Genomic DNA, 24,389 nt, shown 5'->3' on the forward strand with positions numbered 1-24,389 from the left:
ACAGCTGAAGGACTCGAGGATGTTTAGACTGAAGAGAAAGCTCAGAAAGCTGGGATAGCTGTCTTCACACACGTGGAAGCATGTCAGGGAAGAGAGGGAAGAGCTTCCGTGCTGTCTCCAATGCTAGCATTTGCTGCTACTGACTGGATGTTTGATGAAGGTAGACTTCAGTTCGGTATAAGAAAGCATTTTCTAAAAGAGCTCTCCAAAGATGCAATGGGCTGTCTACGAGGGGTTGTTTAAGGTTCCTGTTACTGAAAGGGATCAAACAGAGTAGACACGATCAAATGTCATGCATGCATTGGGTGCCACGTTGCACCATATACTTCCATGGACTTTTCTGACACTAAGCTCACAGATCTGTGATGTCACTTTTGTGTTACCAAATGCAAGACGTGTACGTATATGCAGTTTTAACCTGAGAAGCAAAGCCACAGAAATAACTAGACCTAAACTATTTCACATGGAAATGAATCTAACTTTAAAAAAATCTTCAGAGAATGTATTTTTGAGACTCTCTTAGATTTACTTACATAATGATCTTATAATTTTCCCTTCTTTATCATCTTACCTCAGTTTCCCACTGGAAGGGAACACTAAGATGTGTACGTATGGATGAAATCTGCAGTAAACAGGCAAAGGAGTATTATATACTTCAATAACAAGAAATAATATCGTTGCTCTTGCCATATTGCTAATGATAATGACACAACTCACTTTTCCTTACCCTCCCCATTCAGCCAATGGGGGGGAGGCCAGCTACAGAAAATAAATGATTGGCAACCAATGAAAATGAAATTATTTCTGAAGTCAGATGAAGGAAATTCGATTAGGGAGAGTTAGGATCAGCAGAGATGAGGAAGGAAAAATCTATAGTCTTCCAATCTTTGCAACGTCAAGGGGCACCTGGAATTGTTCAAAGTGGCCCACTATGAGACAAGAGGATGGAAGAGAAGGGAATCTAGAAGGGCATCCAGGAGGAGCAAGCAAAATGTCATCAAACTTTGGGCTGAGAACTGCACATCTGTAGATCTCAAAACAAGTTAAACTGTATAAGACATGTAAGAGGATGCTCAAATAATAACTTGAAGTCAATTTTACAGGTAGAGAAGCAGAGAACAGAGTGGTTAAGTTATATAATGAATAACCTTGACAGATGGTGAAGATCTAAAATGTTCTCTATCCCTTTCTGTAATAACCTATTGACAACATTGCTCTTCCATTCACAGCTTTAAATGCAACCAATAACATAAAGACTATATTAGTCTGTGTTTCCAAGGAAACAGATGACTTAACCAAGTAAAATCACTAATATGCACTGGGGGGTGGTGGTGGTAGCAGCAATTAAATTAACTGATTTTAACAACAACAAAAAAACTGGTACAAAACGAAGTTTCTATCTATGTACAATAGAATTCATTGACCATTATGGTTCTTAATGTAGCAAAGGCTTATTATATCAACTTATTTCTCCCTAGGAAGTTTAAATCTGGAAGTTATAAAGCAAATATATAAATTCACCAATTATACATCAAAGATGCAATGTACACAGTATAGGCTACTGATCATGACAGATACTTTTTTATATTTTAATTTTATTTATTTACTTATTTATTTCTAACGTTACTTTAGAGAGAGAGACAGAGTGCAAGCAGGGGAGGAGCAGAGAGAGAGAGGGAGACCCAGAATCTGAAGCAGGCTCCAGGCCCTTAGCTGTCAGCACAGAGCCCGATGCGGGGCTCGAACTGTGAGATCGTGACCTGAGCCAAAGTCGGATATTTAACTGACTGAGCCACCCAGGTGCCCCTTGGCAGATACTTTTTTTTTTTTTAAAGGTGAATCTAATAAGAACTATATTCGTTTTTGAGTAAACATGATGGATAATGTTTGCTGACATAAACTGGTTTGATGGTTTTGACTACAGTAAAATAAGGAGTTACCTGTCAATTAGGTCAAATGCTCATCTAAATTCAATCTGTTTATTTCTCTGATGGCCAATCACGGGAGTGTTAGAGAAGGGAAAACTATGTTTTTTTTTCCTTGAATCAAATGCAAGGGAGAACTACTTTCTCTTTGAACCTAAGCCTGGGAATCTTAACTGTGAGTCTATGAAGGGGGTAGGTTGCTGGCGGGTGGGGATATTCAGGGAGACAGGGAAAATATATGACCCCTGAAATCGCATGTACAATTTTGTGTGAATGTGTCTTTTTCTGGGGAGAAGGCCCACAGCCCTCAATAAATTCTGAAAGGGGCCTGAGAATTAAAAAAAAAAAAGTAAGAAGAATTGCTGTAAAGGATGTGAGCTCGGAAGAGCTAGCTAGAGAGACTCAGGCTAAGTGAGAGAGCCTGGGTGTGTGAGCTCACGGTGTGTGCATGCCTATGTGTTTGAAGAGCTTTGACAATGTGAGAGAATAGTACTGTGGAGTCAGAATGAATGGAGGGATTGGACAATACTTCCCACTGCCAGAAACGAATTGTTCTTTATACTGAGAATATTGCTTTGCAGTTAGGGTCCAAGTTTTTCTATTTTATCCTTCAAATGACTTTGTGTTGAAGGTCATAAAGTACTTTGGACTAAAATGCAAATCTGTTAACTGTCAGGGATTCTTGAGCAAAGGAGAATCTCATCGATGAAAATTGCTGCACCTTAGTTAGGTACATTTGCATTGAAATCACAAAGGAAAATACTCAACTTAGCTGGGTGTTCTTAATAGTAGTATTATTAGTATTAGTATTTGTTTTTATAGCTAATCTTATGGTTTTTCCTTGGAGGAGTTACCTACATAGGGCTAGCCATGAGGCTTTATAAAGCCTAGAGGCTTTATACGGTTAGCTATATAGATAGGTTCCATAAGACAAAGTCTCTGTCTACCTGACAGCTAATATCCGCATGACTAGAAACATTCAGATGGTGAATGAATTGTTCAGTGCTCCGTCAATGTTTGGCATCATGTAGACAGAACATCCCTAGGATTTTGAATATGTTGAATGTTACATAAATCGTTTCTAAATCCAGGAATATGAACATCTTGGCCTTCCTTGTTGACTTTCCAGTAAGTAGGTGCCCCAAGAGATATACTGCGGGAAATGATAAGTCACCATGAAGTGTGACATCCTAAGGTACATAAACATTTGATTAGAGCAGGGTGCTGTGAATTAGTACCTCTCTAGTCTCTCTAGATGTGCTTTATCTTTATAAAAATCTTAACTTTACAGTCTATTTTTTATCAGTCAAGGGATTTAACAGCTTTCTTATCCATGACAATGCTTGCAATTATAATTAAGAAATGTTTTAAAACTAGAATGAATTAATATGAAAAACGGATGGAGGCTTGGGACTGGAAGATGTCCACAGGTAGGTGTGAAGGACTAACTCAGTCTGAGAAAAGCAGGTAGATTCCAGAGCAAGCATGAGAATCTGGAAAATTTCAAGGAATGTCCCCATACATTCAAATTTCTATGCTTGTGTGAATATAGTGTTAAATGGAAATGACCCAAGACTTTTCATATGTTTTGACTGGCCTCGATGGTACTCTGTACATACAAGTTGCTCCATTAATGTCTCTATTCTCCCAGTTCACTATTTTTGGTCACTATCTTTCAGGTCGATGAGGGGATGGCTGAAGCAACAACTGTTTTATATACTAGTTTATAGGATGACAACAAAATCTTCTGGAATAGAGGGAAACTTTCGGTCTAAAGTTCCAAAGGCATGTGTCAGGGATAAAGCTGTCATAACCAATTGGAGGGAAGGCTCTATCAATTTACCCAGGAGGGAGGAAACAGGTCTATCCTCACTGGAATGGGAGGGGATGCTTTCCTTTTCTAGGACTCCATAGGGTATATATTTGTATCTTGTAGCCTCAGAAAGGGAGAAATAAGCTGATTAAGCCATAGTCTATTTAGTTGTGATCTTTGCGTAACTTCAGAACATGGAATACCAGAAGGTATGAATTCCTTTCAAAGGGTGTCAAAATACTTTGTACTCTCCAGAAAATTCCTAGAACAGAGTGAGAAAGTCTAACGATGGATGCTTTAATCTTTTTTGCCCCAAAGGAATAGAGCTTTTAAGCATTAAAAAAAAAAAAAAAAAAAAAACCTAGTTCTTCCTTCCTTATCAGGGCATACAAACACAGACTTCCATTTTCTTTTTTATGAAGTGACCACTTCAAAAAATTGAACCTGGAGAACTTAGAAAATTGAGCCTTTTGGATCTGGCATTACCTCTACCTGTGGAATAGATATTTTTGATCAGTCTTCGTTTTGACCAGCAGGGGCTGAGTGGCTTACCTCAGCACATGGAAGTACTGAGATCCATGTCGGTGATGGCAATGCCCACAGGGAAGGCCACACATACAGGGATGTCAACACTTCCTGGTTCTCCAAAGCAGTGCTCAAAAGTCCTTTAAGTAGAAGGTGTGGGCCTGTTGACCTATGTCCTTTGTCCCTATTCCTGCATCTGAGGTCAGGGCTACAATATGGGCGACTGCATTTTCTGCTCTTCCTTGCAATGCCTTTCTCTTCGTGTTATCGCATTCTTGCTTCTTCCTTATCCGCTAAACCAACAGAGATTAGAGGAGACTTACCTTAATTCCAAAATACTAACGGAGTTTCCTGAGGGAAATATTCGTCTTATGAAATTAAAGTCGCCAACATACACACTCCCATCAGGGCCAGAAGCTAAGGCAACAGGAGCAAAGAGCTTGTTGTTGTGAGCTGGGCCATTGCAGTTGGTGCAGGCTACGCTCCGCTGGTGTCCGTTACCCATGATGGTTGATATGACTGGGGGCTGCTGGGAAATGAACATATTTTCTCCATTCCCTTTATGTATGATTCCTAGATCCAAGAAAAAAAAAAGAGAATAAAAAATTACCTCACAATATTCTCAGCAACATTTTAACTTTTCTCTTGTTGTTCAAAGCACCATGACGCTTTGGCCTGGCAGAAAAAATCTTGAGAGTGAAGCACACTGTCCGAGGTTTTGTTTAACTGCATGGCCACAACAAACAGGAGCATGACACTTTGCCTCAGCTTGTCTATCTGTGATATGGGTTAATACACCCTTTAGTACTGATCCTAAATGCGTCAATGAAACCCGTGATAAATAACTTTTAATGATCTCCTGTTCATTTTGGGCTCTGTGAATCATCTGTGGCTAATTTTTCATCTCTGGATGACTATCTCCTGATGCTTGGCACACACTTGTCTGACTTCAAATTACCCTCACTATGCAACTGACTGGTTCCTGAAAAGGAAATATCAGTCAATTTTAATATTAACCTTAGCAAAACACCATCAGGAAGGTAATTGACTTCTGTGAAAAAAAAAATCATACTGTTAGAATGCACTTCAAAGATATAAGAAAGGGACTTGAATTTTCCACTCTTTTGGACCATATCTCACTATCATCAGTGCAGGAAATAGAGATACTGACTTATGAAAATGCTGGAAAATACTGTGCATCCTCTTTGGGCAATCTCTTCCAATCTCACGGCTTTAACTCGTATCTCTATACGCCAAAATTTTCTCCTGTCCAGAGTTGTCACCTGCCATGCAATTTCCTGCTCGATCTCCTCACCCAGATGCCCCAGAGGCACCTCAAACTCAACAAGTGTAAAATGGAACTCACTGTCTTCCTCTCCCCCTGCTAAAGCCTGCTTTTCCTCCTGAGTTCCCTACTCATCTTATGAGTGGTATCACAGTGCGTGTATTTACCCAAGTTGGAAGTGTGGCCATGACCGGGCCTCTTATTTTCGTCATTCTCTAAACCTAACTCATTACGAAACCCACGTTGAGTCCATCTCCAAAATATGCTGAACCAGTTTTGTCATTTCTATTCCTACCACTAAGGCTTTAGTTCAGTTTTTCTTAACTTCTTGGTCTCCTGGCCTCCATGCATACCTATCTCCAAACCATCACCCCCACTCCTGCCATTGAGATCATTTCAGTATGTGGCTTAGAATCTTTCAACAGCTCTGTATCCTCTACAGGATAGGGGGTACATTCTCTATTAAGGTATACAAAGTCTTCATCACTTGACCCTTGCCTACTTCTTCAGTCTCCCCTGTCACCATCCTCTCATTTGGGATCTTGAGTTCCTGTGATAGTGAACTATTTATAATTACTTTCACATACTTCCATTCCTGTCTACACTGGTACATGCTATTCCCTCTCCATCTTGAAAGCCCTCCTCCTCTTGTCTGCTTGGGGAACTCTTATCTATCCTTCAAAGCTCAGCTCAATTCTCTCCGATGCTCTGTCCAGGCAGAATTAGTTACTCCCTCTTCCTTGTGCCCATGGTTTGTTTTCCATAGCTCCGTTATTATACCCACTAACTTGTATGATACGGTTTTCATCACTTCTCTATCTTTCCCACTAGAGCCTGGGCTCCATGAAGGCAGACCCTCTGTCTGACTCTTTTCTGCATTTTAGTGCCAATCCCCATGGCCAAATCATTAGAGGAGCTCAGCAAATGTTGAAAATAGGTTTTGAGTCTCTTGTAGTCTCCTTGTCCAAATCCCAATGATTTTGCAAACCTGCTGAGCCCGGGCAGAAAATCCAAGGAACAAGTACTGCCGTGCTCAAGTCTGCCCAGAATGAGCCTGGGCAGGTAAAACATCCATGTTGTGAGAAGGCATGCCAACGTGTCACACTGAAGTAACTGACGGCAAATGAATGAATGCAGTAATCCTGTACAGTCTTATTTTTTCTCCCATGACCCCTGCTATCTATCTCCTTGGATTGCTTGTTACTCTCCCTAAACATTTCCTGAAATATCTTCCTCAGTTTTCTTCTGACTTTGGTCCCACAGTCCTACAATAGAAGCCGCTGATCACTCAGAAATAGGAACGTTGCTGTCAAAAATAAGTAAGAGGGTAACACATACACAATACCATAGCACCAAACATGTACTTGGAAGGGTCTTTCCAGGAAACAAATCCCATACATCATATAGCCTTCGGATTTCAAGTCTAGGTATTTTCACTCTCCCTCCCAAGGTGATTTCTGGCTATTTTTTCAACATATGATCTGCAGGAACAGCTACGAGCTTATGCCCCAACAAATTGGTCTTTCATTGCAGAACTGTGAGATGTCTCGAGGATCACTACTTTCTTATTAATTTTATTAATAACTTTATTCATCAGTAACAAAATTCTTAAGATTTAGAATAGTTAATTAAATAAGATTAATAGGACTGAATTTCATTTCCCAAAAAACACTTAATTGCAGTGTGATCAACATTACAATTTAAATGAGTCAGGAGGAAGTGAATGAGAACTTGAATGACAGTCACACAACATCATCGAAAAGAAACCTCCTGACGATTGCTACCTGAATATCCTACCAGTGAGACTATGATATGTTCTCTAACAAATGAGGAAACCAACTGTTTAGCATGTCTGTATTTCAGCAATGCATTACAAGGTATATCATTCAAAAATATGTCCAATTATTGGCTTGGAAATACCAGATTTGCTATTAACATCTATTTTCACAGGTAGATCTCCATTTTTTTTATATCAATATAACGGTGTAGTTAACAATTACCTTCAAAATGACATGTTATTACCAGGTTCCTGGCAATTTAAAAACTAAAGATGGCTATTCTAAACCATTCTTCTAAGCCTACAATTCTAAAACTCCCCTTTTCTATTAGAAAGCCCAGCACTCCATCAAAGAAGAAGAATGATTAAAGGAAATAAAACATAAGGCTATGTACTTTCTGATTACATCTCAACAATTGATGTCTTGCTTTCATGCGAGGTACTGAAGTGCCCGTGTACTGAAATTACCATTCCTGTTTAAAGCTGAAGCAATCAAAACAAAAATGGGCAAACCCCTTTTGTACTGCCCTGGAAAAATAGATCATTCTGAAGGGTGTTTTTGTTGTTTCAAGAATCTGTTTAACCTTCCATTACATAGAACCGGGGCATACCATCTAGCAACAATGATTTAACACCAATTCTTCTGCAAAATGTTTCTTTGAAAATATTTTGTTTATGTTCCTTGATCAATTACTGCTGCCTCCCTTCCAGTTTATTCTGCCACACATGCTCCTTTTGAAAACAGAATCAAATGATCCCAGGACAATGCGCATTATTTATATGAAGGCCAACTTCCCACCTAGGGTTGGGTGTCTTGTTTACAGTCAACAAAGAAACCCTACTGAATGGGGCTCACTGTGTGTGTTCTCCCCTAAGTTTTCCTTTTCTCCACCAAGAAGCCAAAGTCGGTTGTGTAATAAGCTAAGCATGCTTTTAAACACACTGCTCATACCCTCCTGCTACCTTGCTCAGAACTTCCTTTGAAGCTTATAAATAAGTTTGAAATAAAAATTCCCCTTGGAAGCCAGTGGGTGGTGCTTTATGCTGATTTCAAAGAAGAAACCATTTTTCAGACTTATGAACAATGAGGGACACAATACATATTTCTCTTAGGACCTGACTGAGACGATATAAACACAAACTGGAAGATATGCCAGTGTGATCAATGGAAATTTACTTCCCCTCCCAGTAAAACCATTTGTCGACAAACTACTGGCCTATTTTGGAGTCTACGTTGAAAGAAATTCTTTATCCATTGCAGACAGATGACGATATCCAATTAGTACCCTGGATTGTTTTTTCTAATAATTTTTAACACTCAACTGGGAGGACACACAAGGGTATGTGTTTGATATAAAGATATACTACAACAAATAGCTTACCTCTGTAATAGACGACTCATGTACATGTTTTTATTTCTTATAATTTTAAAGGGCCGATTTCTTTTAAAACATAAGACTATGTACTCTCTGTAATCACTAAGAAGATGTATTTTTGAAGGAATAATATCGAAAAACACAAGTACCTGGTGTTTTTTTTTTTTATCTTGGTGAAAGTAGAAACCATCTATTTATATCAGGCATAATATTTGGAAGCAATTCTCCACAACCAATGGTTAATTGTCAGGTAAATATAATTGCTGCAACTAACATGACAAATGGTCTGAAAACACTGCCTTCTAGAAAGTACCCGCTGCATAATGATTTTTGGAACCAAAGAAAAACTAAAGAATTGAATGGCAGCAGGCATCCAATCTAATTACAGGTGTCTTTTTAACCAGTGAGAGGAAACTGGGGGAAGATAGATTCTTGTTTCTAATCTGCCATCTGTCTCAGATCAAAAAAGCAGGGTGCCTAAAGAGTTAGGCTTTTTCCAGAAAGACGCGGAGTGGGGGAATTTGGAAAGACGGTCGCTCTTGCCTTAATCAGTCAGAAAAGACTGTCTGACCTGAGGGGGAAAGAGCATTGCTTTCTAAATTGGCCTTCTCAAGGCTGCTCCTTCACACTTATCATTTCTGCTTCTAAAAACTGCCTTTGTAGGTGGGATTTAGACTTCGAAAACATCCCACGAGAGGTGTTCGTGTCCAAGGTCAGGCTGAAAGGCAGTGGCAGAGCTGGCTTCAGATCTGTTTCCTGGCAAGTGTGACAAGTTCTTGGGTAGAAACACAATGTGCCTACAAATGAGATGATACAATGAACAAATGTTCCTTAAAAACAAACAAAAAAAAACCTATCTAACATAAGGTTTGTGTCTCAGAATAAAATTCTCAGAAAGAGACCGAAAGCACGTTTAGTGGGGCTGGGGTGAGCACAAGGGATCCGTTGAGGGTGACAATATTCCAAAACTGTTGTGGTGCTGGGTGCACAACTCCACAATTTACTAACCATCACTGAAGTGTATATTTAAGGTGGGTGAGTCGTATGGTGTATCAATTGCACTGCAATAAAGGTGTTAAGAAGGTTCTCAGAACCAACTTGGTACCTGTTACGGAAAACCTGACTACTGGTGAGGCAGGGGTGGAGAGAACACGTCGGTGGAAATCAGGGGGCCCCCAAAGCCAACTTTCTCAATGGCTCCCCTCTGCTCTGAATTTTTAAGCCTGTGTGAAGCAAATGGTAAGAGGACATGGGACCGGGAGCACACAGCCGGGGGCTGGTTCGATCGAGGTCATTTCCCACTTTGTGCTTAATGTCAATGACAGGCATTTGAAAGAGACAATCCATACAAGCCAATAAAAGTGAGTGGAAAAGAAATGGCTGCTTAAAATGTCAAACTCTTTCAAATCAAAACAAAAAACCTCATAACTTAATAAGTGGCATCTGCCCTTTCGTTTTTGTACTTTTAAAACTATGATTCCCCTTTTGACAACAGAAAAAAGTTGACATTTTACATCTGTGCCTGAATCTTTGCTCTTAAAAAAACCAACAATTTGAAACGGAATTTAGAATATTCCTTGAAAGAGGGGGAGCAGGTATGATGAAGGCACACCGCAATGGACTCATTTACCTTCGGCGTCCCACACTGGGACCATGGTGGGTGGTGTCATTCCACCGTTGAAGCAAACCTGCTTAGTTTTGCCAATCAAAATTTCCCAGCCTGTGTGGCTGCTTGGCTGGCCTGACCCAACTGTGGTGCAAACAAAGTAAGATCATAGGTGTGATTATAAAATGGATCTCTTAGCCTTGGTCAGTTCATGGCCTTACAAGATATCCTGACCTTAGCCAGCTGTTTCACTAAGGTAAGATGCATACAAGGATGCTTGGCTGGAAAAGCGTTAACTGTCTCAAGACATTCACATCCCCACTCCTGAAGAAAAACTCAAAGTACGTGTTCCACTGAAGGCTGCTCAAAATCTGCCTCTTTGGATGAAAAGGAATACGATTTCACAGGGCAAGCTTACCAGCAGATGTTCAAATGAAAGCTGGATGGGAGCACCAATGACCGACCTCCCAGTAGGATGCAAAACGAGGTGAAGGAACTTGGATGAAGCATTTCTAACCAGGGTAAGAGAGGTCAGTTTATCTGAGAGACACATGGGCTCCAGGGCCACCTGTGGTCCCTTCTCCTGATTTAGGTAACATTTAAATTACACACACTAGGAGAAAGTGACAGCAGGAAGAATAGTTCAAAGAAGCAAAGATGGAAGATGACCATGTCCTGGTTCTCTGCCTTTTCCCGAGTTCAGGATGTAGGAGACCTAAAACTAAGTGAAGTCAAGGACTGCTCTCTTTCCCCAGATTCTTTCACTTCTTCTGTCTTCCTCTACCTCTTCTCCTCTTTACCTATAACTGTCCCTTGACTCAATTCCTAGCTTCTTACTGGAGCTACTGACATTTATGTGGATACGCGACTGTGGTGCAGAGAAGGAGCACACGGCACTAGCCATTTACTAATGGAGAAAGTCAAATGATTCTCAGATTCTTGATCTTTTAAATGGGATTAATGCCACACTCCAGGGTTGTTGTACTTAAAGTGGGACAGAATTCAACAAAGCCCTTTGAAAACTGTATCATGTGGATGATTCATTGATCCTAAAGTGCACATTTTGCTTCTCATTTTTAGCATCTCTGAAAATAAGTATGTATCTTGCAATCAATGCATGTCATAGTTTAATTGGCAGCACTTTCCATAAAATAACAGTGTAATTGATGGAATCTTAGATTGTATAAAACACGGCAATTGTTATTCCACTTTTGAAAAGTTGGTTACAACGTCAGATACACTGGTTAATTACTTGTGGTACAGCAATAATGATAGATGATTCTTAAAACCCAGTTTTGTAGAAATTTGTGAGGAAGAGGTCTCACTATGGTAGCACTAATTTGAAACCAGATTGTTGTGTCTGAAAAGAAATATACTAACATGGCCATCTCTAGGTGGTGGACTTACACCACCTTAATTTTACACTTAATTTTTTTCTTGCACTTTTCCAAGGTTTCTGCATCAAATAGGTGTTACATACATGTAATACATATATATAGCATTATGTGTGTGTGTGTATAGAGTATTAAAAAAAAGTATTAAAAACATTAAAAAAATTTTTTTTAACGTTTTATTTATTTTTGAGACAGTGAGAGACAGAGCATGAACAGGGGAGGGTCAGAGAGAGGGAGACACAGAATCTGAAAACAGGCTCCAGGCTCTGAGCTGTCAGCACAGAGCCCGATGCGGGGCTTGAACTCACGGACCGAGAGATCATGACCTGAGCCGAAGTCGGCCGCTTAACTGACTGAGCCACCCAGGCACCCCAGTATTAAAAAACATTTTAAAAGCTTCTTAAGTGCATAGAAATAGGCACTCTTGATCACGAAATGACAATTATTCTTGAGGGAAACCTGGCAATGTGTATGAAAAGCCTTAAAAACATGTACGTCTCTCCCTTTGCATGAGATACCTAAACTAGGCAAATTCATAGAGACAGAAAGTAGAATAGGGGGCTCAGGGAGGAGAAATAAGGAGTTGCTGTTTAATGGGTACAGATTTTCTCTTTGGGATGATGGAAACATTCTGGAAATGGACAATGGTGATGGTTGCACAACACTGTGAATGTACTTACTGCCAGTGAATTGCACACTTACAGATGGTCAAAAGGTCAACTTCATTACGCATCTTTTACCACAATTAAAAAAATTTTTTTTAATGTTTTTTTTTTTTGAGAGAGAGAGAGAGAGAGACAGAGTGCAAGCAGAGGAGGGGCAGAGAGAGAGAGGGAGACACAGAATCTGAAGCAGGCTACAGGCTCTGACCTGTTAGCACAGAGCCCGACGCAGGGCTCGAACCCACGGACCATGAGATCATGACCTGAGCCGAAGTCGGACACTTAACCGACTGAGCCACTCAGGTGCCCCGCTTTCACCACAATTTTCAAAAGTTCCATTGAATGACTGGAAACATCTATCAAACCATTCTCCTAGTATTGGACATTTAGGTCTTCCCCAAATTTGGAACAATTAAAAATAAGACTGTGATTTTAAAATTGTATATCCTTTGAAAATAAAAAACTGCTTACCACTTTGAGGATTCAAAATATGATGCTTATTCAATGACCAGCCTCCTAGGTTAGAAGCATCCATCTCAAAACCTTGTAAGATAACTGTCCTTTTCTCCCAGAGAATAAAGTCAGGACATGTTTCGTATTCGTATCCCACAGATACTGCAAACAAAAAGTTAATAACACGTTAGAAAATTTAAAAACATTTGCTTTGTTTTTACACAGGTTGATAATTCTGTGGATGTTGCATTTGCTATTGAATTCTGACTGGGGCTGAAATGCGCAAATGCCTTTCAGCTAGCACAGTACAGCAGAACGTCTAGCATAGCACGGGGCGTCCAAGAGCGATCAGTCAGTGCCTACCAGATACATACATGGATGAGTGAGTGAATGCGTGCTGTCATTAGGTGTGTACCATATGTTTATGGACATTAAGCATTGGGCTTTTGGGTTGGAGGCCATGTTGTAAAACTGAGGAAATAAGCTCTCTGAAGGCTTAAGCTCTGCTGATACAATTTCTTTCTTTACCTTTCCAGGAGGGGTGCAGGGAGGGCTGCTTTCTTATCTCTCCAGAGTGCAAAATGCACTTAGGAAGCTGGTTTTCGAGTACTGGGTCACTTCTGCAACAACTGACGACACATGAGACTAACAAAATCGATTTGCCCCATTTATATTTTCTTTTGTGCCTACTGGCCTTTAGTTTGCCGAGAAGTCTTGAGTTTGCTTTGAGCGCTGCAAGTGTAAATTCCACCTTGTGCACATTATATTTTGGTTTCTGCATAGAGCTAACCAATGGGATATCACCCAACATTTGGCTTCAACTCTTAGGAAGCACAGATGTTGCGCATTAAACTTGGAACCCTGGTATGCCACTAAGATGGGAAGTGAGAAATGTGGTAGCAAGGATGCCTCTGCTCTGCTGCAATATGTCTAGCTCAAGTATACCAAATCCCAGCCATTTTCGCAGCTGGTAACCCTGCTTACCTGTTGCAACCCCAGATTTCTGATTCTTGAATTTAAAATGCTTTCTGTTCTTATAATGTTCTAAGCCTGAGAGTACTGGCTCATTACACTGCATACCCCGAAGCTGCTTCCCCCTTTCTGGCAGCTTAAAATATCCCCAGCTACTAGTCGACCATTGCTTTCCAGTTTCTGTCTCTACCTGACTCTTTAGATGCCCCTGGAGAACTCATTCCTTCTTTTGTCATTTAGTTATGAAAACTGGTAATGAAAGCATGTGCTTAAACAATGCCAGAACCATAGGTCCTAAGATGAAAAACGAAAGCAAACTAGTTTTGGTTTTTGGAATTGGGTGAAGGGAAAAAAATGGTAATTTTTGGTCAAACTGATTTATGTGTGTGTGTGTGTGTGTGTGTGTGTGTGTGTGTATGTGAGCATAACACATAAGTCAAAAAGCCCTTATGATTATGAATATACAACTCTGTAACACTGTGGATCATCTGTGGCCAATTTTAAATCGTAGGCTGGTTTCTTTTTGTCCTTTTTGCCTTAATAGGGATCTTAAAGGGCCATCTTCAGAGGGTATGTGACCAATGCAGTCACACAGGGGCCCATGCTTTGAAGGGTCTCACACTTTGTTTAATGCTCTGCTGTCACTGTCTTGAAATCCTTAGTAATTTTTTAATACGAGCCTCTGCATTTTCATTTAACAATGGGCCCTGTAAATTATGTAGCTGGTCCTGATAGGGATGCCCATCCACCATCTGGTGAAGACTCACGGACTGCAAACTCATTTTATCGTTTGTCCTAACCAAGCATTATTAACAAGGGAGATCAATGGGGAGTGGGAAAGACTAATCATAAAACGGAAATAATTTCTAAATGGAAATTAGTTTGGGATCATCCTGGGTCAATGCTGCTCCCTATGAAGGTGGATGGAAACAGAATTTCAGTGATGAAAAGACCTCAAAGGCACTCTAGTTCAGGTTACAGTCATGGCACAAATCACTACTCTCTACAATCTCCTCGATATCCTGTCATGGCCCCCAGAGCTTGCTAAAACAACTGTGGTAGAGTAGAAAGAGTTGGTTATGGAACTAGAGTCAGAAAAACTTTCAACTTTTGGGTCCATCATTAAGTAGCTGTTCGGTCTCAGGCAAGTTACTCTGCATCTCTGAGAGTCATTTTCTTCACTGGTCAAAGTCAGGTGGACGAGGATGGACTAGAACTGATGATTTTTTAGAACCTTTTGGGTCAGGGGGACTTTTATTATGAATTTGATAAAAGTTAAGAATCTTCTTCCTAGAAAAATTCAGGTGCACACACAATTTTGTATATAATTCTAAGGCTTCACTGACCTCCTAAAATCCAAACAGAGATCTCACCTCAAAGACTTTTGCATCAGATAATTCTTATAGTGTCCCTGGAGCACTAACACTGTATGATTCCAAAGTGCATTCTTTCAAGATTGTGTTTGATCTGTTCAAGTTGGAGATTGCACCCAAAAGCCAAAGACAGCCCCGTATCTCATGATGGCAAAATCAGGTGGTGAGAAAGCACGCTTAGGGCCATGTTGGTGTGCGGAATAACACGGGTTCTGCTTCTCTTGCCAACATTTAAAAGTCTCGATTAATAAATAATCACAGTGACAATTACAAGTTCCCTGAAAGCCATCATCTCCTTCCCTACCATTGTCAGGATCTGCCTTTTGTACACTGTAGGGTTGGTGAGCTCCCCTAGAATCCCTTCTCCAGAAGGTGATGATGCAGTTTGGCAAATAAGTAGCGTGCCCTGGTGACCTCCAATGGTGGTTTGCAGCCGGATTTTTCCCTCTCAGTGACAGTTAGAGATCCTCCTAACTCTGTGGCAGGAAATGCTTACATAAAGTATCAATTAAAGAGTTCTCAATGCAATGGTAATGAGACAGACTCTTTTTACCTCCTATCTGCTCTCCGAATTGCTCTCTAGTCCACAACAAAAAAGTGCATTGGCTGCAAACCCCGCAACGATATTACTTTCCCCCCTAGTCATAGCAAATAGCAACAAGGCAGCTACTTAATAAGTTCTCTCTAATTTTTATTTGATTTCCTTTCTTGGGAGAAAGCTCTATGAGCTAATAAAGTTATAATTTATACTTAAGACTTGTCCAAAATTTCAACTAACTTTAATGAGATTGGCTGTGTGTCGGGGTATTTTTATACGTGGCTCCTTGCTCAGACCAACAAGGCAAGGTTTCCTTCTGACAGCAGCCCCCTTTAACATAATCCTGGAACTTGCAACCGGTTTATGAGAATGCAGACATTCCACCCCACAGAGTCAAGTGACTCTCGAAACGCACGGGAAACTGGGAAATACAGTAGCAACCAGTCCTAGACTCCTCCCATGGAGGCAGACTGTGATACGCTGAATGCCTACTCTTTTTTATGGGATCAAATATAGGGGAAGAGAGGCTACTCAGGGACCGGCAATGGAAATGCTGAGCCTCGACATTACACTCTACCTGGTACTGTAACAGCTGGGTCTCAGCTTTAAGCAGAATGGACCACTGCCATTTCCCAGGGTGGCCTATTGCCTATCGCATCTGATCATCAACACAGCAGGGTACAGACCACCGATTTAGCATCTGGCACTCTGGAGCGGGGATTAGGAAGAACAGTGTAATAGAAAGGGCAAAATAATTATTCATCAATATTTCAGAGGAGCAGCAGAAGGCACACTGGTCTGCCAGTGAGCCGAGATAGGTGGAGAAGGGGGGTGCCTGGACCATACTTTCCAGGAGCTGCTAGAGTGGGCCCATGCTGGTATGTATGTATTGGGACGGCAGGTGAGGAAAGAGCCATTAATATAGCAGAATACTTTCTCTGAATGATGTGACCGCCTCCCTTGTGACACCCTTAATTCTGTCCGGATTTCTGTCTTTCTGTGTTCTGTCCCTCACCCCCACACAGAGATATTAATGGGATGTTTCTTAACCAAGAGTCGTCGGTTGTCAAGATGGGACTGCTACTTTTGCAGCGGGCTCTGTCCTCTGGTCACAGGATTGCACCTTTGACTGCACTATTTGTCATCTTGCAAATATTAACACTGGCTGATAAAGAAAACTTTATTATACTGGTGTCTAAAGAACGATTGCAGCTTGCCGCAAAGCCATTAGACATTGGAAAAAAGAACTGAAAGCTCATTCTACTTCTCCAAGCAGCAGCATATGTATGATGTGGGGACTGCAAGAGGGCTAAGGGCCCCCGTGCCCCTGACACCCAATTCAGTGACTGCGACATTCATCTATAAGAGTTGGGACGGGAGATTGACATTAAATAGGCAAGGCAAAAATGCTATGCAATGAAACTGATGTACAAAATATGACAAGATTAAGCAGATGATTTTCAACAGCTTCAGAAATCATAATGGCTGCATTTGTAAAGGCGACACATAATTAAAAGAAGTCTGATAGTGGGAGAAACTCACATGTTCCCTCACAACCTCAGGGAACATCCTACAAAGAATTTCATGACATTTAAAAGGTAACTAATGGCAAGATAAAAACTTCCTTATCCAAAAGGAATCATTAACTACAACAATAAATATCTCCCATTCTTTTAAAATGGTAGATTAATGCAAGACAACAACAAAAACAACAAAGGACAAGAGACCTAAGGAACCAAATGAAAGCCACGGCAACAATAGACCAAGACTATACAGATACAGTGCTATCTATTGAGAACACGTATGTGTTCTTAGAACTTCTACCTTTTCCTATCCTCTAGTGATTTATCATATGATAAGATGACCCCAGAAGCTCCTCAGTTTGACACATTGCCCAGTGGCCTGAAATACTTTGTTGATCTATCTATTTTTCCTGGCTCACTAGGAGTGTCAGAATCAGGTGATAAATTTTTATCAACTGCTTTTTCAGCACTTATGGAAATATTCACATAGTTTTCTCTTGTAATCTATTAAGGCGGTGAATTATAGCAATAGACTTCCTACTGTTGAACCTTCTCTGTGGTCCTAAAAGAAACTCTATTTGGTTATAATGTATTATTTTTTAATGAATCACTGGATTTGCTTGGGTAATACTTAGGATCAGTATACCCTAGCAGTTTATAAAAAAATAGGGTTTGGGGTGCCTGGTGGCGCAGTCGGTTAAGCGTCCGACTTCAGCCAGGTCACGATCTCGCGGTCCGTGAGTTCGAGCCCCGCATCAGGCTCTGGGCTGATGGCTCAGAGCCTGGAGCCTGTTTCCGATTCTGTGTCTCCCTCTCTCTCTGCCCCTCCCCCGTTCATGTTCTGTCTCTCTCTGTCCCAAAAATAAATAAAAACGTTGAAAAAAAAATTAAAAAAATAAAAAAATAAAAAAATAGGGTTTAGACATGATAGTGTTAAAAGTGAGGTAGTTGAATACACAAAAATAAACTCAAAATGGATGAAAGACCCAGATGTGAGGCAGGAAACCATCAAAATCCTAGAGGAGAAAATAGGCAACAACCTCTTCGACCTCAGTTGAGCAACTTCTTACTAGAGATGTCTCCGGAGGCAAGGGAAACAAAACCATAAATGAAGTATTGGGGCCTCATCAAGATAAAAATCTTCTGCACAGGGAAGGAAACAATCAGGAAAACTAAAAGGCAACTGACTGAATGGGAGAAGGTATTTGAAAATGACATATCAGATAAAGGGTTAGTATCCAAAATCTATAAAGAACCTATCAAACTCAACACCCAAAAACAAATAATGCAGTGAAGAAATGGGCAGAAGACAGGAATAGACACTGTTCCAAAGAAGACATCCAGATGGCTCATAGACACATGAAAAGACGCTCAACATCACTCATCATCAGGGAAATACAAATGAAAACTACAATGAGATACCACCTCACACCTGTCAGAATGGCTAAAATGGATAACTCAGAAACAACAGATGTTGGCGAGGATACAGAGAAAGGGGAACCCTTTTGCACTGCTGGGGGGAATGCAAACTGGTGCAGCCACTCTGGAAAATTATATGGAGGTTCCTCAAAAAAATAAAAATAGAACTACCCAACGACCCAGCAATTGCACTAACTAGATATTTATCCAAAGGATACAAAAATGCTGATTCGAAGAGGCACATGCACCCCGCTGTTTATAGCAGCACTTTCAACAATAGCCAAAGTATGGAAAGAGCCCAAATGTCTATCAACTGATGAATGGATAAAGAAGATGTGGTATAATACAATGGAATACCACTCAGCGATCAAAACGAATGCAATCTTGCCATGTGCAACAATGTGGATGGAACTAGAGTGTATTGTGCTAAGTGAAATTAGTCAGTCAGGAAAAGACAAACACCATGTGATTTCACTCATATGTGGAATTTAAGAAACACGACAGATGAACGAAGGGGAAGGGAAGCAAAAGTAAGATAAAAACAGAGAGGGAGACAAACCATATGAAACTCAGATACACAGAACAAACTGAGGGCTGCTGACGGGGTGTTGGCTGGGGGGGATGGAATCAATGGGTGATGGGCACTAGAGAGGACAGTTGTTGGGATGAGCACTGGGTGTTATATGTAAGTGATGAAGCACTAAATTCTACTACTGAAATCATTATTACACTACATGTTAACTAACTTGGATTTAAATTAAAAAAATAAAAATAAGAAAAATAAAAGTGAGGTATTTGGATGAATACAGGAGGAAAAGTAAAAAGCATCCAGCAGTGAGGCCGTCACACAACGCTTTTGCCGAGAGGTCCTGTCCACTGAAATCCAATATTTGGAGATTTTTTTTTTCCTGGCTGCTTTGTTTGAGCCTAGCCGTATACAAGTGAACCTGGAACCCGGATGACCTCGGTGCCTCCAAGGCAGGATGACGTAGAGGCTCACACCCACATCTGCGAGTGCCTTCGTGAGCCCGGGCACTGCTCTCCTCTCCCTGGGCAGGCACGTCATCCCATTATACAGGCTAAGGGGTCTGCTTTAGTCTCTGTCCTTGTTCATTCGTTTGTTCAGTCATTCAACAAATATGCAATATTTAAAGGGTACCTCTCGTTGTCAGGAACTCAGGGTATGAGGATGAAGAAGGCTGAATAAGACAGCACTTCCTCCTGCCCCTGGTCCCTCCCATGTGGAGCTCACATTCTAGTGGGAGGAAAAAATATAAAACAAGAATAACACACACAGACGCACACAGACACACACAGACACAGACACACACACACACACACACACACACACACACACACACACAGGGTGGTAAATGTTATGATGGGAAAATGAAGCATATCAATAGTGAGCAAAACAAGACAGTTTAAAGTAGAATGAAGAAGCAAGGAAAAGCCTCTTTATGCAGAAGGGGTTTCTCTTATGAAATACAGGGAAGAACATTCTAGAGAGAGAGCAGTACGTGTGCAAGGCCTTGAGGCTTGGTATCTTTGGGGAGATTTAAAAAAGGCCAGGGTAGCTGGAGGGTTGGTTTCTCTCTAGCGCATCAAAAACAAATGAACAACCACCCCCTTCCCCCTCCCAGTGCAAAATAAAACAAAAGATTACTATCCTTTAGCAGTACTTAGGCATTTTTCTTTGGAGAGGTTTTAGGAAATAGATTCACCTTGAAAATGGACTGGTTATCTTTTAAAACAACATGATTGATTAAAAGGGATACAATATTGTACTAGAAAGCAGGGGGCTGTTACTTAATGACTCAGCAAAGCTTCACTGAGCTGCTTGCTCTATGTGCCAGGCAGGTGATCTGCTAAGCACTGCAGACACAGTGGATATTATGAAGGGCAGGATAATCTGTCATGTGAGAGAGGCCAAACCCTGAAGGGCTCCGTACCTTTGGGAACTTTCATCCGTGGCCTCCTTAATAACCATCACAAAAATAATATCAACTTACATTTGCAGAGCACGCAACAGTTAAATACATTTTTGTGTATATTACCTAATTTGAAGACTCACAAAAACCTCTGAGGAAGATAGATTTACTCCCATTTGAGAGATGAGATGATAGAGTCAGAGAGGTAGAGTGACTAGTCCGAGGTCATCTGGCTAGTAAATGGCAGAACCAGAGCTAAACCCAGGGACTCATAAGCAAGTGCTCTTTCCTGCTATGCTAGATCACAGCTATTAAGGGAGAGACCCACAATTCAGAAGTGCTAAATAAATAACGTTTTATTTGCTCTGAATGAAAGAGATAAGGTTTTCAGGGAGGCCAGGGGGCAGCCTTGAAGGAGAAGTACCACGTATTCTGGTTGGCCAAAAACAGCACCCAGTTATGTTGTGGTCTTGATGTAATAATCAACAGCATTCCCTTTTACTCTCAGAAGTATCTTGGTTTCAATGATAAATTATACGGTCACACAATCTTGGAGAGATATCTCCGTAAATGCTCTGATATGGGTTGGTAGAGGGGGGTAGGAGGCAAGAATAATCATAAAACCTGACTTGGAAAACAGGACAGATGGTTTGGAAAATCATTTAATTTTTCTGTCTCTTGACTATGTTCGCTTACCAATAGCTTTCAAATTCTTATGCCCGAAAGTCATTAAACTGTGACCCAGCATACACACGGGGAGATACACACATAGACATACACATACGTATAATCGAAACCAAGTCTTCCAAAATAATACTCTACTGAGAGCTTTACATTCTGATATTTTCTATTCTGCTCACTTTTGTTCTATTATAGTCCATTAAAAAATACTGGTTGACTCACCAAATGGATTTCACAATCTTACTAATGGGTGTGGCCAGCAGTTTGAAATGGGCACAGAGCACTTGGTTACCAGGGTATCTGGTCATTAAAAAACCCCGGTAGGCTCCGGGCACTCTTACTTTTGGAGGTCCTATCTCACATCTTATCGGCCATATTAAAATGGATACAACCGACAACGCATTCCCAGCATTAAAATATTTCATATGAAAGTGTGAAAACTGAGAAGCAGTTGACAAGCTGACACAATGTTTCATTTTGTAGACATTTATTTAAACATTTATTAATGCTGATTTTCTGGCTTTCTTTTCATATTTTGGTGCCAATATACTTATTTTTCAGGTTGCAAACATTTTTTGCAGGCCCTTGAAAAACTCATATCCTTGGTGCTACGCCTCTAAAGCTAAATGGATAAAACAGCCCTGCTCTCAGTTAACGATTATGAATTCATGAGTGGAGAGAGATGATGAAAGATTATTATCTCTGCTAGCTTCTTTGACAGAAAGCCACTGGGGCGTTGAATTGGGTACTCGGCAAGGTGGGTTGGTCAATTTAGTGAAGAGAGGCAGCAGTGAAAGGCGCGCAGAACTCCGGACCGGGAGATCTGAGTTTGAGTCCCCACTCTGTGGAGGACTCTAGGCAAGTCACTTGCTCTTTTCCAACCTCAGTTTCCCCCTCTGTAAAACGAAGATCATATTCGTCGCGCCATGCCGACCAGGCAGGAATGTTATAAGGATTAAAATGAGATAACGTATGTGAAAGTACTTCGCAAATTGTAAAGCACTACCCATTTATTATTAAAATATTCAGTGGATGCTATTTTTGTGGCTCTAGGTTTTACTGAAAGGAAATTTATGAACACTAAAGCATCGTTCTCAGGGATGTTTTGTGTGCACAAAGCAACCGTAGCTTAGCACCTATTACTATTAATGTCCCCTTGTTTCTCTCGAACACAATTCAGATGGACTCCTGTGCACCGTGAACCTTTAGGACGTCTAGTTCTCCCTGAAACGCCACTCTTTCTTGGCACACTACTGTACTAAATAATTATGCAATTGTTGTTGCCAATAGCCTTGAAAAAAAAATGGAATTGTTTATAGCAGTGCTACTAAAAGGCGATGGCTGATTTCCTGAACTTCCAGGACTCCAAACCGCTACAATTTAATTTAATTAAAATGAAGACCACGCAGAATGCATTATTACATATTGATAATGTATGCGGACCCAGGCAGACATAGGGAATTATTTTGACAAAATTCATATAATGGATGCAGATCAGGGCCCCTGAACAAGCCAGTTTGTCAAATTAAATAAGCCATCTCTAGAATTTTAACAGCACTGTGAACTTAACAACAATGATTTTTTTTCATTGTTTTGCGAGCAGCAGAGTTGGGAAAGAAACTAAATAATATACGATGATTTCCAGACATCATACCTTATTTAGAGCTAGAGAATCAAGTACTAGGGCCAAATTATTTCAAATGCACAGATGGAGTTTTTTAGCAGGGGAGTCTTGTCTGTGGATCAGACAACAAAATCTTTAAGCCGGATGAACTAGTGATTCTGGTTTTTGTACTGCAACCCTGGGGGTGATTTTACTCTTCTTCGACTTGATCAATATTGTACTGGGATTAATCAATCTTATCAGTTGCCATTGATACTTCGCCAAGGAAGTAGTTCACACAATCTCTGCTGGTAATTTATTCACTCTGGTATTATCCCCACCGCTTGCAAAATGGGTTTCATTGCAAAAAATGGTGGGATGCTCTAGGGTCTCAAGCACTCCTGTTCTCACTGTGGCTGTCCCTCAACCCTCTGTTCTTCTTTTGAGACACTCTGGCCCTGAGAGTGACACCGATTCCCTGCAGCTGAGCTATGTGGGAAACAAGAGTCCCACATTTCAAACTAGGCGGGCATTTCAATGTAGATACTGAGCATCACTTCAAATTCGGCCTGTTTAAAGCTGATCTCCTCTTTCTCCATCACCCAGAAATGGGGGGAGGGAGGGAACAGAAGTTCATATTGAACTGGCATGAAGAGAAAGAAGGGTGGGAGAATCTTCTAGCCACAGTTTTAACCAAAATCCTTGCTAGAACTGGGACTGTATGAATATTGGTCAAGGTTTGTTTCCTATTACTGGTGTAACCAATTAGCACAAGCTTAAAGGCTTCAAACAAGACAAATTTCTTATCTCACAGTTAAGAAGGTGTCTGAAATGGTTCTCACTGAGCTAAAATCAGGGTGTCTGAAGTCTTCATTCATTCTGGAGGCTCTAAGGCAGAATCCGTCACCTTGCTTCTTCTAGCTTCTAGAGGCCACCAATATTCCTTGTTTCTTGACTCCCTTTCCCCATCTTCAAAGCCAGCAATATTTCATCCTGCTGTGCCTTTCTTCTATGGTTATACCTTCCCCTAACTCTGACCTCCCCTTCTGACTCCATCTTCCACTTTTGAATTTTTTTTTTTATTTTTGAGAGACAGAGCAAGAGAGCAAGAGAGTGAGAGCGAGCGAGAGAGAGAGAGAACATTAGTGGGGGAGGGGCAGAGAGAGAGAGAGTGAGAGGATTTGAAGTAGGCTCTGTGCTGATAGCAGTGAGCCCGATGTGGGGCTTGAACTCACAAACTGCGAGATCATGACCTGAGCCAACGTCGGACGCTCAACTGACTGAGCCACCCAGGGGCCTCCCTATTTTATTTCTCTGTAACCTGAATTCTCTTTTGCCATGTAACAGAATATATTCACAGACTCCAGGGCTGAACATCTTTCGGGGTGGTGGTCATTATTCTGCCTACCAAAAGACTGGACTAGGATCTCTAAATCCAAAGCAAATCTGAGAAGTGTCATATTAACCATATTAGCCATTGTTAGTATCCGGTGCAAAATTTAGTCCATTTCTTCTCACGTTAGTTAAGCGATT

At 40.8% G+C, this 24,389-nt stretch overlaps 1 protein-coding gene across 1 annotated transcript in view; it reads right to left on the reverse strand.

Annotated features, from left to right (window-relative positions):
• TENM1 (teneurin transmembrane protein 1) overlaps positions 1-24,389 on the reverse strand; it is a 556,826-nt gene that overhangs the window by 110,250 nt on the left and 422,187 nt on the right. Inside the window, exons 19-20 of the mRNA XM_032592148.1 lie at positions 12,835-12,978; positions 4,587-4,836 (exon numbers count right to left, since the gene is read on the reverse strand). Of these exons, the coding sequence (XP_032448039.1) occupies positions 4,587-4,836; positions 12,835-12,978 (394 nt within the window). The remainder of the gene's footprint in view (positions 1-4,586; positions 4,837-12,834; positions 12,979-24,389) is intronic.

The sequence above is a fragment of the Lynx canadensis genome, chromosome X, assembly GCF_007474595.2.
Source record: "Lynx canadensis isolate LIC74 chromosome X, mLynCan4.pri.v2, whole genome shotgun sequence".
NCBI lineage: Eukaryota > Metazoa > Chordata > Mammalia > Carnivora > Felidae > Lynx > Lynx canadensis.